The sequence below is a fragment of the Dreissena polymorpha genome, chromosome 1 (genome assembly GCF_020536995.1).
Source record: "Dreissena polymorpha isolate Duluth1 chromosome 1, UMN_Dpol_1.0, whole genome shotgun sequence".
Taxonomy (NCBI): Eukaryota; Metazoa; Mollusca; class Bivalvia; order Myida; family Dreissenidae; genus Dreissena; species Dreissena polymorpha.
In genome coordinates, this window is record NC_068355.1 from 109,126,644 (window position 1) to 109,147,508 (window position 20,865).

Sequence of the window (20,865 nt, forward strand, 5' to 3'; positions counted from 1 at the left end):
TATCCCCCTGAATTTCCTTCTAGAAATCATATCGAGCTAGGATACATAATAAAGGTCTTATGCAAGCCTACCTGTTTATATGAGATGCCCAGTTGAAGATGACACTTGCCAATGCAGCGAGGCTTGCCCTTGTAAGGGACAAGAGACACAATGTCATACCACTCATCAGTGCCCAGGGTAGATATGTCCTGCACAAATATCACAAAATTGCATAATATTGGAACATGTGTACAAGAAACAGCCTCTTGTGTTCTGCTTATAACCTCAATGTGACATGAAGCACTTACATGAAAATGTGAGCTTAAAGGGGCCTTTTCACAGATTTTGGCATGTTTTGAAGTTTGTCAGTAAATGCTTTATATTGATAAATGTAAACATTAACTTTTAAAAGCTCCAGTTAAAAATCAAAAATAAAATTTAAACAAGAGCACCGCCTTGCGGGTGCAGACCGCTCATCTATTTTCTTTTTAAAGGTGAAGGGACTCTCATTTTCAATCACAAAGGAGGGAGGGTCGGAGTGAAGAGGGGTGTATAGTGTGGGTGTGTGGACATTTATTACATTATTTTCCAAAATGCGAAAAAAATTATATATATATAAAAAAAAAAATTGGGGAGGGGGGTGGGGGTATGGTGTGAGGGTGTGGTGGTCATTTGTGAGATGATCTTTAAAAAAAAAAAAATAGGGGGGGGGGGATACTGGTGGGGGGAGGGGGGGGGGGGGGGGTGGGGGGATTCTTGGGTGCGATGGTTGGACGGTATTTCAAACATAAAATAATAAAAAAAATATTTGTTTTTTAACCGTTTAAAAAAAATAATTGGGGGGGGTGGGGGTGGGGGAGTATAGTGTGAGGCTGTGGTGGTAATTTGTGAGATGATAAAAAAAAAAATTAGGGGGGGGGGATTCGGGGGGAGGGGGGGAGGGCACGGGGGATGGTTTGGGTGGAGTCTATTGTGGTATGTCAGGTAAGAGTAGTTTTGTCAAAGTATCAATCAAATCTAATCATAAATAAAGAAGTTATGGCAAATTTAGCAAAATTTAATAATTTGACCTTGAGAGTCAAGGTCATTCAAAGGTCAAGGTAAAATTCAACTTGCCATGTACAGTAACCTCATGATAGCATGAAAGTATTTGAAGTTTGAAAGCAATAGCCTTGATACTTAAGAAGTAAAGTGGATCGAAACACAAAATTTAACCATATATTCAAAGTTACTAAGTCAAAAAAGGGCCATAATTCCGTAAAAATGACAACCAGAGTTATGCAACTAGTCCTTTTACTGTACCCTTATGATAGTTTGCGAGTGTTCCAAGTATGAAAGCAATATCTATGATACTTTAGGGGTTAAGTGGACCAAAACACAAAACTTAACCAAATTTTCAATTTTCTAAGTATAAAGGGCCCATAATTCCGTCCAAATGCCAGTCAGAGTTACATAACTTTGCCTGCACAGTCCCCTTATGATAGTTAATAAGTGTTGCAAGTATGAAAGCAATAGCTTTGATACTGTAGGAATAAAGTGGACGTAAACACAAAACTTAAACAAATTTTCAATTTTCTAAGTATAAAAAGGGCACATAATTCTGTCAAAATGGCAGTCAGAGTTACATTACTTTGCCTGCACAGTACCCTTATGATAGTTAGTAAGTGTGGCAAGTATCAAAGCAATAGCTTTGATACTTACGGAATAAAATGGACCTAAACACACAACTTAACCAAAATTTTCAATTTTTTAACTATAAAAAGGGCACATAATTCTGTCAAAATGCACGCCAGAGTTATCTAACTTTGCCTGCCCAGTCCCCTCATGATAGTAAGTGAGTGTACCAAGTTTGAATGCAATAGCATTGATACTTTCTGAGAAAAGTGGACCTAAACGCAAAACTTAACCAAAATTTTCAATTTTCTAAGTATAAAAAGGGCACATAATTCTGTCAAAATGCATGCCAGAGTTATCTAACTTTGCCTGCCCAGTCCTCTCATGATAGTAAGTAAGTGTACCAAGTTTGAATGCAATAGCATTGATACTTTCTGAGAAAAGTGGACCTAAACGCAAAACTTAACCGGACGCCAACGCCGACGACGACGCCAAGGTGATGACAATAGCTCATAATTTTTTTTCAAAAAATAGATGAGCTAAAAAGGAAAAAAAAAGTAGCCCGCAGCAGGGCTCGAACCAGTGACCCCCGGAATCCTGAAGTAAAAACGCTTTAGCCAACTGAGCTATCCTGCCAAGCATACATAAGATGCGTATTTTATACGTTATATAAGCAATCTTCATAGTTTCACAAATTTAAACGACAAAAACAGAACTCTCCAAATTATTCAATCGTTTCGCATTGCAACGCTTTATAATTTTCAGGTTTTTGAATCGTCAAAAGATGCATATAATGGCTATATTAGACCATGACAAATGTTCAGTAATACTGTTTCCTTTCAAATATCATAACTAAACCGAAAATGTGCGAATCTGAAACAACTTTTTTCAATGTTGTCAATTTACCAAACCGTGAAAAGATCCCTTTAAACAGCAAATCTGCTGATCATGAGTTACCATGACTGGCGCCTGACTTCTGCTTATTTGAACTGAGATTCATGAAAATCAATTAAAGGGTTATATAACTGACACAAATAAAACAGAAACAAGAGCTGCTTTTGTGAAACACAATGACCCCTACTGCGCTTTCAAGATGCACACCAGCTATTTTTGAGAAAACAAGGACCATAACTGAGCCAAAAGTCAATGGACTGGAAAAACTCAAGTAGGTTAAGACTCAAATGCCAAAATTCTTCTAAAAAATCTTAATGGATTGTGTAAAAAAAAATCGGTAAACAGAAATTATAAAGAAGTCCAAGACTATAATAACTGCGCCAAAAATCAATGGACTGGAACAAATTTCACACTTCAACTGTAGGCCATGTAGGTAGACTCATACCAAAAATCAGCTCAATATCTGAAAGAGTTGAGTGAAAAACACAACCTAAGGGTTATTATAGAGAAAATTTCTAAGTCCAAGGCCCATAACAGCGCAACAAATCAATGAACTGGAAAGAATTTCACACCAAATTTGTAGGTCATGTCTGACTCGCATACCAAAAAACAAGAGGGCCATGATGGCCCTGTATCGCTCCACTGCTGAAAAAAGGCTGAAACAAATTCTCTGCATGTGCAAATACTTAAATATAGGCTCTATTTAAGCACATGTACACTTTTGTGACACTCTGGGCTTGGTCAAATTTAACCCCAGGGGAATAATTTGAGCAAACTTTGTAGAGGACTACTATATCTCACTACAGGTTCATAAAAAATATGGTAGCCCTAGGTCCTAGAGTTAAGGACAAGAATATTTTTAAAGTTTTCACAAAATAAGCAAGATATAAGCGTATATAATGTTCAATTTTGTGACCCGCGTGTCAGGGTCAAATTTGACTCAAAGGGCATAATTTGAACAAACTTGGTAGAGGACTATAAGATGTTACTGCATACCAAATTTGGAAGCCATAGTCTGAATTGTTTTCGACAAGAAGATTTTTAAAGATTTTACAAAATAGGCGCTTTATAAGCGTTTATTCAATTTTGTGACCCCCCAGGGCAGGGTCAAAGTTGACCCCAGAGGCATCATTTGAACAAATTTGGTAGAGGTTTATTAGATGTAACTACATACCAAATTTGGTAGCCCTAGGTTCAACGGTTATGGACAAGAAGATTTTAAAGTCTTCACAAAATAGACCCCATATAAGCTATGTTCAGTTTTGTGACCCCCCTTGCAGGGTCAAATTTGACCCAAGGGGCATAACTTGAACAAACTTGGTAGAGAACTATTAGATGTCACTACATACCAAATTTGGTAGCCCTATGCCTTATGGTTAAGGACACGTAGATTTTTAAAGTTTTCACAAAATAGGCACTATATAAGCATATAATCGATTTTGTGGCCCACAGGGCAGGGTCAAATTTGACTCCTGGGGCATAATTTGAACAAACTAAGTGGAGGACTATAACATACAAAATTGTGTAGCCCTAGGCCTATTGTTTATGGACAAGATTTTTCTAAAGTTTTCACACAATAGGCCTTATATAAGCATATGTTCAATTTTGTTGCCCTCGGGGCAGGGTCAAACTTGACCCCAGGGGCATAATTTGAACAAACTTGGTAGAGAACTATAAGATGTCACTACATACCAAATTTGGTAGCCCTAGGCCCAATGTTAATGGACAAGAAGATTTTTAAAGTTTTCAAAAAATAACACCTTTATAAGAATATATTCAATTTTGTGACCCCCGGGGCAGTTTCAAATTTGACCCCAGGGGTATAATTTAAACAAACTAAGAAGAAAACTATTACATGCCACTACATACCAAATTTGGTAGCCCTATGCCATACAGTTATGGACAAGAAAATTTTGAAAGTTTTCACAAAATAGGCCTTATATAAGCATATGTTCAATTTTGTGACCCTCGGGGCAGGATCAAACTAGACCCCAGTAGTTGACCGCAGGGGCATAATTTGAAAAAAACTTGGATGAGGACTATAAGATGTCACTACATACCAAATTTGGTAGCCCTAGGCCAAATGGTTATAAACAAGAAGTTTGAAAGTTTTCACAAAATAGACCCTATATAAGCATATGTTCAATTTTGTGACCCAGGGGCAGGGTCAAATTGGACCCCAGGGGCATAATTTGAAAAAATTTGGTAGATGACTATAAGATGTCTCTACATACCAAATTTATTAGCCCTAGGCCCAATGATTATGGAAGGGAAAATTTTGAAAGTTTTCACAAAATAGGCCTTATATAAGCATATGTTAAACTTTGTAACCCCCGGGGCAGGGTCAAATTTGAGCCCAGGGGCATAATTTTAAGAAATTTGGTAGAGGACTATTAGATGTCTCAACATACCAAATTTGATAGCCCTAGGCCCAATGGTTATGGACAAGAAAATTTTGAAAGTTTTCACAAAAAAGGCCTTATATAAGCATATGTTTAATTTTGTGACCCCCAGGGCAGGGTCAAATTTGACCCCAGGGGCCAAATTTGAAAAAATTTGGTAGAGGACTTTTAGATGTCTCTACATACCAAATTTGATAGCCCGAGGCCCAATGGTTATGGACGAGAAGATTTTGAAAGTTTTCACAAAATAGGCCTTATATAAGCATATGTTCAATTTTGTTACCCCCGGGGCAGGGTCAAATTTGACCCCAGGGGCATAATTCGAAGAATTTTGGTAGAGGTTTATTAGATGTCTCTACATACCAAATTTTATAGCCCTAGGCCCAATGGTTATGGATGAGAAAATTTTGAAAGTTTTCACAAAATAGACCTTATATTAGCATATGTTCAATTTTGTGACCCCCGGGGCAGGGTCAAATTTGACCCCAGGGGCATAATTTGAAGAAATTTGGTAGAGGACTATAAGATGTCTCTACAAACCAAATTTGATAGACCTAGGCCCAATGGTTATTGACAAGAGAAAATTTTGAAAGTTTTCAGAAAATAGGCCTTATATAAGCATATGTACAACTTTGTGACCCCTGGGGCAGGGTCAAATTTGACCCTAGGAGCATAATTTGAAGAAATTTGGTTGAGGACTATTACATGTCTCTACATACCAAATTTGATAGCCCTAGGTCCAATGGTTATGGACGAGAATTTTTTTAAAGTTTTCACAAAATAGGCCTTATATAAGCATATGTTCAATTGTGAGACCCTCGGGGCAGGGTCTTATTTGACCCCAGGGGCATAATTTGAAGAAATTTGGTAGAGGACTATTTGATGTCTCTACATACAAATTTGATAGCCCTAGGCCCAATGGTCATGGACGAGAAAATTTTGAAAGTTTTCACAAAGTTGGCCTTATATAAGCATATGTTCAATTTTGTGACCCCCGGGGCAGAGTTAAATTTGACCCCAGGGGCATATTTTGAAGAAATTTGGAAGAGGACTATTTGATGTCTCTACATACCAAATTTGATAGCCCTAGGCCCAATGGTTATGGACGAGAAAATTTTGCAAGTTTTCACAAAGTTGGCCTTATATAAGCATATGTTCAATTTTGTGACCCCCGGGGCAGAGTCAAATTTGACCCCAGGGGCATTATTTGAACAAATTTGAAAGAGGTTTATCCCAGGAACATTCCTGAGAATTTTCATCAGAATTGGACCAGTAGTTTAGGAGAAGAAGATGTTTAAAGAAAAAGTTAACGCACGCACGCACTCACGACGGACACAGGACCATGACATAAGCCCCGCTGGCCTCTGGCCAGTGGAGCTTAAAAAGCGCAATATCTGAAAGTGTCCAGTAATAAACCTCCAGAAATTGGTTATCGTAGAGAAATATTCTATATCCACTTTTGTCTCAAATCTCAATCCCTTTTACTTTCTATTAATAGAAGCTCCTCTCTTTGATTATATCCCCTTACAAATATTACTTCTCTTGTCAAAAATTGACATTGGGCCTGGCAATAAAAAATTGAAATTATCTCCCTTTTAAGCTTACTACCTTCCTTGGCAAAATTTTAGATCAGTATCTTCTTCAAAAATCAACAGAATGGAACAAATTTAATATTTTATCTTTAGTTCATGCAGGTAGACTTGCCCATCAAAAATCAGCTCTATATCTGAAAGTGATGCGTCAAAAACCTTCGGAAAATTGACAGTGTAACTGCTATATGCCACTCTACTGGGAACATGAACAGAGGCTACAACATTTAACATTGAAGTGTTAAAGGCACATTATACAAATTTAAGTGCATAACTGTTATAAACAAAAATATCAGTGTAAGATGGATGCTCCCCGATGGTGCGCTTTGTCAATCTATGAGTTAACAAGAGATTGCCAAGCAATATTGTCCCCTACCGGTGAAACTCCATTATTGTCAGAAATTTTTTATGTTTGTTGTCATAGCAACCAGAATTCTTGACGTAGGAACAAAAAGAAATGACGTGCATAATCTCCATATTTCCATCTATCCATGTTTCAAGGTTCATGAAAAAATATGATGAACTTTTTAAGTTATCGCAGGATCCAGAAAAGTGTGACGGACAGACTGACAGACTGACAGACAGACTGACAGACAAACAGAGCGCAAACCATAAGTCTCCTCCTTTTTCATTAGTAGGGGACAATAACCATCTTAAACAAGAGATGTGTTTGTCAGAAACACAATGCCCCCTAATGCGCCGCTTTTGCTTTTTTTTTTACCTTTGACCTTGAAGGATGACCTTGACCTTTCACCACTCAAAATGTGCAGCTCAATGAGATACACATGCATGCCAAATATGAAGCTGCTATGTTCAATATTTCAAAAGTAATTGCAAAACTTTACTGTTATAATAATTTTTTTTTTTTTTACCTTTAACCTTGAAGGATGACCTTGACCTTTCACCACTCAAAATGTGCAGCTCCATGAGATACACATGCATGCCAAATATGAAGTTGCTATGTTAAATATTTCAAAAGTTATTGCAAAACTTTACTGTAATATTAAAGTTTTGGGACAGAATGACAGACAGACAGGCCAAAAACAACATACCCCCGATCTATCGATCTGGGGGCATGAAAAATCTATTATTAGCCTCGGTGACCTTGACCCCAGTTACCTCAAACCTCATCAAAATGTAGAGAATGCAATGCAAGGTACCTACATGCCAAATATGTAAGAGATCGGAAAAAATATTGAAAGCACTATGAGAAACTGTAACAAAATTGCGATGGAAAATCTATTTTTAGCCTCGGTGACCTTGACCCCAGTGACCTCAAACATCATTAAAAGGCAGAGGTCCATGCAATGTACCTACATGGGAAATATGTAAAAGAACAGTAAAATATTGAAGACGCTATGAGAAACTGTAACAAAATTGTGATTAAAAATCTATTACAAGCCTCAGTGAACTTGACCCCAGTAACCTCAAACCTCATCAAAAGGTAGAGATCCACGAAAGGTACCTACATGTCAAATATGAAAGAGATCAGAAAAATATTGAAGGTGCTTTGAGAAACTGTAACAAAATTGTGACAGAAAAATATATTATTAGCCTTGGTGACCTTGACCCCAGTGAGCTAGCCATATGCGTTCTTGAGTTATCATCTGAAAACCATTTTACTATTTCGGGTCAATGTGACCTTGACCTTTGACCTAGAGACCTGAAAATTAATAGGGGTCATCTGCGAGTCATGATCAATCTATCTATCAAGTTTCATGATCCTGGGAATAAGCATTCTTCAGTTATCATCCGGAAAGCATTTTACTATTTCGGGTCACCGTGAACTTGACCTTTGACCTAGTGACCTCCAAATCCATAGGGGTCATCTGCGAGTCATGATCAATGTACCTATGAAGTTTCATGATCCTAAGCAGAAGCGTTCTTGAGTTATCATCCGGAAACCATTTTACTATATCCGGTCACCATGACCTTGACCTTTGACCTAGTGACCTCAAAATCAATAGGGGTCATCTGCAAGTCATGATCAATGTACCTATGAAGCTTCAGGATCGTAGCCATTAGCCTTCTTGAGTTATCATCCGGAAACCATTTTACTATTTCAGGTCACCATGACCTTGACCTTTGACCTAGTGTCCTGAAAATCAATAGGGGTCATCTGCGGGTCATAATCAATGTACCTATGAAGTTTCATGATCCTAGGCATAAGCGTTCTTGAGTTATCATCCTGAAACCATTTTACTATTTTGGGTCACCATGACCTTGACCTTTGACCTAGTGACCATAAAATCAATAGGGGTCATCTGCCAGCCATTATCAATCTACCTACAAAGTTTCATGATCCTAGGCATAACCATTCTTGAGTTATCATCCGGAAACCATTTTACTATTTCGGGTCACTGACACCTTGACCTTTGACCTAGTGACCTGAAAATCAATAGGGGTCATCTGCTAGTCATGATCAATCTACCTATCAAGTTTCATGATCCTAGACCTAAGCGTTCTTGAGTTATCATCAGGAAACCATTTTACTATTTCGGGTCACTGTAACCTTGACCTTTGACCTAGTGACCTCAAAATCAATAGGGGTCATCTGCGAGTCATGATCAATGTACCTATGAAGTTTCATGATCCTAGACCCAAGCATTCTTGAGTTATCATCCGGAAACCACCTGGTGGACAGACCGACCGACAGACCGACATGTGCAAAGCAATAATTAGCATAATTAGAGAGCGGACAACATGTTGAGGTTTAAAACGCACTAAGATACTAAGATTTGACCCGGCATGACCCATATTCAAACTTGACCTAGACATCATCTAGATACAACTTCTGACCAAGTTTTGTGAAGATTGGATGAAAACTATTGAATTAGAGAGCGGACAACATTGTGATGTTTAAAATGCACTAAGTGACCCAGTGACCTTGTTTTTGACCCGGCATGACCCATATTCAAACTTGCCCTAGTCATTATCAAGATACAACTACTGACCAATTTTGGTGAAGATTGGATAAAAACTACTTGAATTAGAGAGCGGACAACATGGTGAGGTTTAAAACACACTAAGTGACCCCATGACCTAGTTTTTGACCCGGCATGGCCCATGTTCGAACTTGACTTCTGACCAAGTGTGGTGAAGATCAGATTTAAACTACTTGAAATAGAGAGCCGACACCATGCTCAATGTTTTAAACGTACTAAGTGACCCTGTGACCTAGTTTTTGATCTGGCATGGCCCATGTTCGAACTTGGCCTTCAGATCATCTAGATAAATCTTCTGACCAAGTTTGGTGAAGATCGGATGAAAACTACTTGAATAAGAGAGAGGACACCATGCTGAATGTTAAAAAACGCACTTAGTGACCCTGTGACCTAGTTTTTGACCCGGCAAGGCCCATGTTCCAACTGGGCCTTAAGATCACCTAGATACAACTTCTGACCAAGTTTGGTGAAGATCGGATGAAAACTACTTGAATTAGAGAGCGGACAACATGCTGAATGTTTAAAAAGCACTAAGTGACCCCGTGACCTAGTTTTTGACCTGGCAAGGCCCATGTTCAAACTTGGCCTAGACATCATGTAGATACAACTTCTGACCAAGTTTGGTGAAGTTCGGATGAAAACTACTTGAATTAGAGAGCGGACAACATGCTGAATGTTTAAAACGCACTAAGCAACCCCGTGACCTAGTTTTTGACCCTGCAAGGCCCATGTTCGAAATTGGCCTATACATCATGTAGATACAACTTCTGACCAAGTTTGGTGAAGATCGGATGAAAACTACTTGAATTAGAGAGCGGACAACATGCTGAATGTTTAAAACGCACTAAGTGACCCCGTGACCTAGTTTTTGACCCGGCAAGGCCCATGTTCAAACTTTGCCTAGAAATCATGTTTATACAACTTCCGACCAAGTTTGGTGAAGATCTGATGAAAACTACTTCAATTAGAGAGCGGACACTTAATACGGACCGACAGACAGACCAACCGACCGACCGACAAGTTCGCTCCTATATACCCCCCATAACTTCGTTTGTGGGGGTATAATGACGTGCATAATGTCCATATTGCCATCTATCCATGTTCCAAGTTTCATGAAACAAGAGGGCCTGAAAGGCCCAAAGTCGCTCACCTAAGATAAAAAGAAATGACCTGTTCTTTGCAGCCCAAGATATCAATGGAACAAATGTTCTAACCAAGTATCATGAAGAATGAACAACAAACGGCCATGTTTTTTTAACAGACCTCAACCATTTTTTAACTCTACCAAGATATGTCCAAATTTCATGAAGATCGGGAAAAAAATGTGTCTTCTAGACTGTTCACATGTTGTCACTATATAATTATGAAGAAAACTGCCCCACTCCCTGGCTTTTTCACTGATCATGACCATTTTCAAACTTGTTCGAGACATCCACATAACTAATGTTTTGTCAACATTTCAAGATGATTAGGCAAAACATGTGACTTCTAGAGTGTTCACAAGCATTTTTACTATTTAAATATATGGAAAAAGACCCCCCCCCCTGGCGCCCATGTTTTTTTTACCGATCCAAACCATTATCGAAATCAACTGTCCTATCCAGGTGTGGTAGTGCGGTCTCCTTTGCTTACGCAAATGAACGGGTCACAGGACGGTTACAAGTAATGTAACTTTGTGAGCACTTAGGTAATGCGGAAATACTTATTTGACAAACTCTTATTTCAGGTCAGGATGACTATACTGACTGGTTGTAATTCAATTAACTAAAGGCGTTCAGTCAGGGACGCCTAAATACACTTAAATAATTCATTTATAAGTGAAAACGAAGGCAGCTTTATCAAAAATAACTAATTTTTATTCCTAGAACTCAGAAAATGAAGAACAATGACAGAAAATTAAGAACAGGTACAAGCTAAGTCTAAAGAATCTAAGTATCGTTACAAAAATGAACAACATACAGCAAATACCTTAATAAATGTAAAAAGAAGTTCAAAATCTGTCAAAAAAACTGATACAAATATAAGTTACTGTAAGTCTAAAAAGTGCTTCAAAAATCTAGTTTACAAAATAGGTCTAATTTAATCTAAAGAACAATATTTATAAAGATAAGGAAACCTCAGTGAATCAAATGTAAAATAAGAAAAAACAAGGGACAAAATTGTCACAAAACCAGGTTTTCATTGTAAAAAAAAAACCTGATAAAGGGAGAAAACTCAAACTGAACTTTTGAAATGACCAAAAAAAATTAACCCCCTTTGTAAGTTTTTTTTTTTTTTAAAATCTATTTTTAGTCGTGGCGACCTTGACATTGGAGATATTGACGTGATTCTTTCGTGGGACACACCGTCCCATGATGGTGAACAAATGTGCCAAATGATTTTAAAATCTCACAATGAATGACATAGTTATGGCCAGGACAAGCTCATTTATGGCCATTTTTGACCTTTGAACTCAAAGTGTGACCTTGACCTTGGAGATATCGACGTAATTATTTCGCGCGACACACCGTCCAATGATGGTGAACAAATGTGCCAAATGATTTTAAAATCTGACGATGAACGACATAGTTATGGCTCGGACAAGCTCATTTATGGCCATTTTTGACCTTTGAACTCAAAGTGTGACCTTGACCTTGGAGATATCGACGTAATTATTTCGCGCGACACACCGTCCAATGATGGTGAACAAATGTGCCAAATGATTTTAAAATCTGACAATGAACGACATAGTTATGGCCCAGACAAGCTTATTAAGCCAGCCAGCCAGCCAGCCAGCCAGCCAGCCCGCCAGCCAGCCAGCCCGCCAGCCAGCCAGCCAGCCCGCCCGCATTCGCCAATCTAATAACCAGTTTTTTCCTTCGGAAAACCTGGTTAATTACTAAAGTTATTGTAATAGAATAGAGTCTTTCTAATTTAGAAAATGCCAAATAAATATAATCTAAATAATAAGAATAATTTAGAAAATAATGCCAAAATGTCTTGATGCTGGTGTCAAAAATAATTTAGAGTTTAATTATTTCAAATTTCCAACCTTTTTCAAGAGCTGTTAACTTTTTCAAGAAAGCATAAAGAGGTGTTTAAATCAGCCAAAACAGCTTATTTTATACAGTTCAGAAGAGATCAATGGCAGAGTAGTCAATTTTCCCTCAGAACAGAGCATTTATCAATGATCAATATCTTCCCAAATTCCAGAACAGAACTAACAAGATGTGTTTGTGAAACACAATGTCCCCCTATATGATGTTTGACCTTGTAGGATGACCTTGACCTTGTGAAGGATGACCTTGACCTTTCACTTCTCAAAATGTGCAGCTCCATGAGATACACATGCATGCCAAATATCAAGTTGCTATCTTCAATATTGCAAAAGTATTCATAAAATAAGCGATTTGGGCCACATATATTTGACCTCTGACCTTAAAGGATGACCTTGACCTTGACCTTTCACCACTCAAAATGTGCAGCTCCATGAGATGCACATGCATGCCAAATATCAAGTTGCTATCTTCAATATTGCAAAAGTATTTATAAAATAAGCGATTTGGGCCACATATATTTGACCTCTGACCTTGAAGGATGGGGGACATAAAAATAGATTACTGAACCAGGTTAAACAAGGGAGATAAATACTGCACAAATACTGCAAAATCATGTACATGTTGTCTTTCTTTCAGTTATCTCTTAGTTGAAAGGCTTATCATAAGTGTTAATGACTAAAACAGTTATGTTAACTATGAAAATTCTGTGTTATGAAAAATTACATAATACAGTTAATGTCACATAATATTGACATAATAAAACCAAACTTTACTACACAGGAAACAAATGTTCTGACCAAATTTCATGAAGATTGAGCAAACTAGAAAGTTAACAAGATTTTACTATAGCCATATATAGCCATATAACGAAAAATGCCCCGCCACTTGGCAGCCATGTTTTTCACGCCAAGGTTACCATTTTTGAACTCATCTAAGATATCATTGGGACAAATCATCTGAGCAAGTTTCATGAAGATCGGAAAATAAATGTGGCCTCTAGAGTGTTAACAAGGTTTTACTATAGCCATATAAGGAAAAATGCCCTGTCCCCTGGCGGCCATGTTTTTCAACCAACCAACATCATTTTTGCACTCGTCCAAGATATCGTTGGGATGAATCTTCTTACCAAGTTTCATGAGGATCGGATAATAAGTGTGGCCTCTAGAGTGTTAACAAGATTTTGCTAAAGCCATATAAGGAAAAATGCCCCGCCCCTTGGCAGCCATGTTTTTCAAGCAAACGTAACCATTTTCGAACCCTACCAAGACATCATTGAAACCAATCTTCTGACCAGATTGCATGAAGATTGGACAATAAATGTGGCCTCTAGAGAGTGAACAAGGCAAATGTTGATGTCCCACAACGGACGACGGACAACTGACGACGGACAAAAGCCGATCACAAAAGCTCACCATGAGCACGTTGTGCTCAGGTGAGCTAAAAATATTGAGAACTTTTAAAATTATCGCAGGATCCAGAAAACTACCATTTTCAGCAGTATTTCTTGTCTATTTGTTGCCATAGCAACCAGAATTTTTGACATAGGAACAAAATGAAATGATGTGATTATTTGTCCATATTGCCATCTATCCCTGTTCCAAGTTCATGAAAAAATATTAAGAACTTATCACAGGAGTTATCACAGGATCCAGAAAACCACCATTTTCAGCAGTATTTCTAGTTTATTTGTTGCCATAGCAACCAGAATTTTAGACGTAGGAACACAATGAAATGACATGCATAATCTCCATATTGCCATCTATCCATGTTTCAATTTTTATGAAAAAATACGAAGAACTTTTAAAGTTATCACAGGATCCAGAAACGTGTGACAGACTGACTGACAGACAGACTGACAGACAGACTGACAGACGGAGTGCAAACCATAAGTCCTCTCCGGTTTCACCGGTAGGGGACAATAACCAGACTGACGCAAGTGTTCAAATGGAATATCATAGATATGGCCAGTATTCAAATTGACTAACCAGACTTAAGCAACTATTCAAAATGAATTACATTGATGGGGTAAGTATTCAAATGAATAACATAGATAAGGCAATAGTTCAAAATGAATAACATTATAGGGCAAGTGTTCAAAATGAATAACATAGATAGGGCAAGTGTTCAAAATGAATAACACAGATAGGGAAAATGTTTAAAATGAATAACATAGAGATGGCAAGTGTTCAAAATGACAAACATAGATACTCTGGGCAAGTGTTCAAAATGAATAACATAGATAGGGCAAGTGTTCAAAATGAAGAGCATAGATAGGGCATGTATTCAGAATGAATAACATAGATAGGGCATGTATTCAAAATAAATAACATAGATAGGGCATGTATTCAAAATGAATAACATAGATAGGGCAAGTGTTCAAAATAAATAACATAGATAGGGCAAGTGTTCAAAAGGAACAACATCGATAGGGCAAGTGTTCAAAATGAATAACATAGAGAGGGCAAGTGTTCAAAATGAATAACATAGAGAGGACAAGTGTTCAAAATGAATAACATAGATAGGGCAAGTGTTCAAAACGAATAACATTGACAGGACAAGAATTCAAAATGAATTATGTAATTACTCATAGTCTTTGGACACTTAAATTTTTTTAATCATGTCCAAAAATATAGATACAGTAAAACATTCTTACAATACAATCCTAATATTGAGAGAAAAAAACAGGTTTAAAAAAAAATGTAGAGACACTCGAACAATATTGTTTTGACGATCAGATAAAATGTCAAGTGTTTTAACGATTGGGAGCATTTGCTTGTAAAATACCACATGGTAGAGTATAAATTACTTTTCAATATGTTTCACTTTAGACTGTTGGTTGAAACCATTGTTGTTCACTAGTATACATAGTAATGTACCAAATTACGCAAATGTAATGGTCCATTAGATTTACTTAAAGGCATTCATCTGCCAGGTTTTATGACTTATCTGGTTGTAAAACGCAAGATCGTGGTGATCGTAGTGATACCAGATAAGATCAACAGGCCATAAGTTTGGTAAAATATGCTTGCAAAATAAACAGCCTGAAAATTTAGAGTCATTAATTTTGGATGAAAACCAGTCTGAAATGTAGAGGCACACAAAATAATTATTTTTGCTTTGGAGTAATTACGGTAACCAGACTAGGGCACTATTCAAAATGAATAATCAGACTAGGACAAGTATTTAAAATAAACAAGAGCACCGCATAACGGGTGCCACGCCTGGCTAAGGGTGCAGTTTTTAATAAATGAAAGCTTGTCAGAATATTTTTGTTATTTTTTTAGAGGTCACAGTTACCTTGACCTTTGACCTAGTGACCCCAAAATGGGTGTGGTGTGTAGAACTCATCAAAGTGCATCTACATATGAAGTTTCAAAGTTGTAGGTGAAAGCACTTTGATTTTAGAGCCAATGTTAAGGGTTTAGTACGACGCGGACAGCGGACGTCAGACGACGGACAGCGGAAGACGAGCTGGCTATGACAATACCTCGTTTTGTCCGAAAACCAGACTTGCGTAATTATTCCAAATGAAATTCACAATGAAACATCAGACAACGGCAAATATTGTAATATCACCTGAGGGAAATCTTACCTTCAAGAACATTATCACATAAATAGAGAATATTATGTGAGTGTCGGATAGAAATCAAGTTTATCATGCGAGGCTGAGAAACATGTAGTGCGAGGCTTGCCGAGCTCTACAAAATTTCGAGCCGAGCATGATAAACTTGATCTCTATCCGACACTCACATAATATTCTATTTATCCTATTATTTTGTGGTCGTTGATCTTCAAAAGAGTAAAAATACTTTAAAATTCAAAGAAACAGCGCTGGTTTTCCAAGTTGACTCCGAAGTGTTTGTTTACTTCAACGTCACAATTTGCTATGACGTCACATTGAAACATATACATGTATAGTGTTCTTCAAATAGAGATCGGAAAACCATGGTCTAACAAGAGCACCGCCTTGCGGGTGCAGACCGCTCATCTATTTTCTTTTTAAAGGTGAAGGGACTCTCATTTTCAATCACAAAGGAGGGAGGAGTGGAGTGAAGAGGGGTGTATAGTGTGGGGTTGTGGACATTTATTACACTATCTTCCAAAAAAGCGAAAAAAAAAAAAAAAAAAAAAAAAAAAATGGGGGGGGGGGGGGTATAGTGTGAGGGTGTGGTGATAATTTGTGAGATGATCTTAAAAAAAAAAAAAAAAAAAAAAATCAAAAAAAAAAAATTTGGGGGGTGGGGTGGGGTGGGGGGGGTGGGGTGGGGGTATAGTGTGAGGGTGTGGTGGTCATTTGTGAGATGATCTTAAAAAAAAAAAAAAAAAAAAAAATTAAAAAAAATTGGGGGGGGGGAGGGGGGAGGGGGGGAGGGGGGGGAGGGCACGGGGGATGGTTTGGGTGAAGTCTATAGTGGTATGTCAGGTAAGAGTAGTTTCATCAAAGTATCAATCAAATCTAATCATAAATAAAGAAGTTATGGCAATTTTAGCAAAATTTAATAATTTGACCTTGAGAGTCAAGGTCATTCAAAGGTCAAAGTAAAATTCAAGTTGCCAGGTACAGTAACCTCATGATAGCATGTAAGTATTTGAAGTTTGAAAGCAATAGCCTTGATACTTCGAGTGGATCGAAACACAAAATTTAACCATATATTAAAAGTTACTAAGTCAAAAAAGGGCCATAATTCCGTAACAATGACAACCAGAGTTATGCAACTTGTCCTTTTACTGTACCCTTATGATAGTTTGTGAGTGTTCCAAGTATGAAAGCAGTATCTATGATACTTTAGGGGTAAAGTGACCAAAACATAAATCTTAACCAAATTTTCAATTTTCTAAGTATAAAGGGCCCATAATTCCGTCCAAATGCCAGTATGAGTTACATAACTTTGCCTGCACCGTCCCCTTATGATAGTTCATAAATCTTGCAAGTATGAAAGCAATAGCTTTGATACTGTAGGAATAAAGTGGACCTAAACACAAAACTTAATCATATTTTCGATTTTCTAAGTATAAAAAGGGCACATAATTCTGTCAAAATGCCAGTCAGAGTTACATTACTTTGCCTGCACAGTCCCCTTATGATAGTTAGTAAGTGTTGCAAGTATGAAAGCAATAGCTTTGATGCTTAAGGAATAAAATGGACCTAAACACAAAACTTAACCAAAATTGTCAATTTTCTAAGTATAAAAAGGGCACATAATTCTGTCAAAATGCATGCCAGAGTTATCTAACTTTGCCTGCCCAGTCCCCTCATGATAGTTAGTAAGTGTACCAAGTTTGAATGCAATAGCATTGATACTTACTGAGAAAAGTGGAACTAAACGCAAAACTTAACCAAAATTTTCCATTTTTTAAGTATAAAAAGGGCACATAATTCTGTCAAAATGCACGCCAGAGTTATCTAACTTTGCCTGCCTAGTCCCCTCATGATAGTAAGTAAGTGTACCAAGTTTGAATGCAATAGCATTGATACTTTCTGAGAAAAGTGGACCTAAACGCAAAACTTAACCGGACGCCGACGCCAACGCCAACGCCAACGCCAACGCCAACGCCGACGCCAAGGTGATGACAATAGCTCATAATTTTTTTTCAAAAAATAGATGAGCTAAAAATAGCTATAGTATAAAGGTAAAGTTTATACGATCGTTGTTATACTATCGATTTTCATCTGGTAATAGGATAAAAGTTTATAAGCAACCGAATATTTTCGAGTTACAAAATGATAAAAGTATTATTCATTATAATAGTATGTATTTTGTTTAAACAAAATATATACAGGTAAAGAAGACCCAAACACAAAATAGTCAGAAATTTCAGAATTTTATTAATTTCCTTATTTTTTCCATAAAATAAATTTTCTGAATAAGGTCCAAAATCAATTACCCTGATTGGAATGTTGATTTTCCCAAGGCAGCTGTCCGTCACCCCAATATCACGTTCAGATTCTGAGTTGTGTCTAAGAACACTCAGAAAACTGAAATAAGCACAGTTAACTATATGCCATGTAACATGATCTTCTTTTCGAATAAGGGTGGGGCAGTTGATTTATTCTTACAAAGGAAAAAACAACAATGTCACCAAAAAAACCTTACTAGATGCCTGTTTTGATTTGTTTAAAAAACTATTCTGGGAAATTTGGAAAAATGAATAGTTGTGATGCAAACTCTACCACAAAAACTGTGACAAATTAATTCACGGATATATGCATACCATATGGAAGCTGTCTTAAACATGGGTATTATGCCAACTGCCGTCAGCATAGCTCCAGACAAACACAGACTGATCAGAAACTATGCTGTTTTCTTATGGAACTTAATACCTTGCATGATAGTGGATCAGACTGCACGACTGCACTCAGAATCTTTGCTGCCAGGATATTGCATGAGACCCATTATTGCATGATGCAGATTATGTTTTATGTTGCTGTCCGAATTTACTCATTCAATTTCAACACAAAATAAACAATTCACTTCCAATATTAAAAATATATTCAAAAGAGGCTTTTTAAATTCAAGCCCCAAACTGTAACTGATCTATTGAATACAAATTACAATACAATAAAGCAACATTTCTTCTAGCCCTGACATACTGTTTCAAGTTGTGATGTTTGTGCTTCTCTGGTTTGACGTCTGCTGAGAAATCTTCATCACATACATACAGGTGCAACTCATCTGACAGCATGTCTTCAATGTCTCTGACAGTGGGAAAATGGCATCATAAATTGCAATATTTTTACTTGAATTTTAAATTTATTTACTGAAAAGCTCACTATCATTTCCTGACACATACCTTTATGCAAAATCTTCTTAAGTTCCATTATTTGGAATATTGGAATACTGTGATTTTTATTCTGCAATCAGGTGAAATTGATTACAGGTTATCATTTAAAATTACTTTTCAGGTTGTCATTTAATGTATCTTTTGGGACATGTGCAAGAACAGCAGCATAATTGGACAAAGGACACAATTCAAGCTGGTAATTTATTCACAATTCAAGCTGGTAATTTATTCTCAAAGAGTACACGATTATGAGGTTAATGTTGGCTGCACCTTTATGGAATCAAAAGCCTTACATCAAGAGGAAAACTCTTGATTCTGTTTCCTGGGAAGAACCAGTACTATGTGGGGTTTTGAACCTGAAAATTTCCTGTTTTCATGTTTACAATAATAACATAGCAAATATCTGCGCAAATTTCCCTTCTTTTTCAAATTAAAGCAGAAATCAACAAAATAGTCATTTTGAAAAACTCAGAAATTTCATGCTGATAAAAAAATAAATGGTTTTCAGTTAATCTAAGATAAATATGTTTACTGACACAAACTGATACGCCAGAATTACTTAAGCTATTATCAGTTCTATAAAACAGACATGTTCAATAGCGCTTCAGAATTTAACAACAGATCTCATAGGATAAAATGTTTGAAAAAGAAGCGCGGTGAAGTAAAAAACCTGCGAGGTGCTTATAGTTAAGTCATTATTACATTTTGAAACAACAAAAAAATCATTTCACTCACAAAGCAAACTCTTCATTCCATTTCGGGTGCGAAGAATGCTTCACAGTCAGGGTCCTAGCAGTCTCACAATCAAGGGAGTCTACTCCTTTCCTGCCAGAGATCGGCGAAAATCTTGCCCCCTCCGTCAACGAATTTTGCCTTGGCAACCCACTGGGACTAGTAGACGGGGTTGACTTGCTTGAGCTATTTGGAGACTTTGGAATGAGGTGCCAAGAGTTCTTTCCCTTCACTTGATGATGCAAGGTCACCAGACAGTAGGTGTTGCATGTGTCTACAGTATGATATATGATATGTTTTATTCAGGAAAAAATGAAATATGCTCCTCATTCCACATACAACACAAGACAAACAAATATATAACCGATTGATGGCGAGGCATGTTACATCATGTTAGATCTCTGCACATACATACGGTAAGTTATCAATACAACAACATTTAGCTTTGATGATAACAAACGTTTGGGAGAAATGAAAGGAAAAACAAAATCTAATCTACATTTGTCTTAGACCAGAGATTGGGTTCTTTCAGTGCCAAATGTAAATTCTAGCTTAATGATATGGAATTATGTATTAAAAGAGTAAATTTAAATATGAACAGTATTTTTTGCAAACATATTCAAAACAAACTTGTTCCAACACATTCGCAAATCCGCATTTGCAAATCTAATAACCAGTTTTGTCCTAGGAAGATTGGAATAAACACAACTTATGAGTAAACACACAAAAGTATATTAAATCTAGGAAACTTTATAAATATTAAAAAAAAATAGTTTTATTAGTTTTAAGATGTGCCTGGTATATTCATTATGAGAAAGCCACAAATAAAGAAAAACTTACATAAGCATTACAAAGTGTATGATTTCATTTACATATACATATTAGGTAC

General features: G+C 37.0%; 1 protein-coding gene across 1 annotated transcript in view; it reads right to left on the bottom strand.

Annotated features, from left to right (window-relative positions):
• Positions 1-20,865, bottom strand: part of LOC127843606 (protein unc-13 homolog D-like) — a 156,571-nt gene that overhangs the window by 111,871 nt on the left and 23,835 nt on the right. The window contains exons 5-8 of the mRNA XM_052373295.1: positions 19,980-20,250; positions 19,054-19,158; positions 18,348-18,438; positions 72-188 (exon numbers count right to left, since the gene is read on the bottom strand). Coding sequence (XP_052229255.1) covers positions 72-188; positions 18,348-18,438; positions 19,054-19,158; positions 19,980-20,250 — 584 coding nt within the window. The remainder of the gene's footprint in view (positions 1-71; positions 189-18,347; positions 18,439-19,053; positions 19,159-19,979; positions 20,251-20,865) is intronic.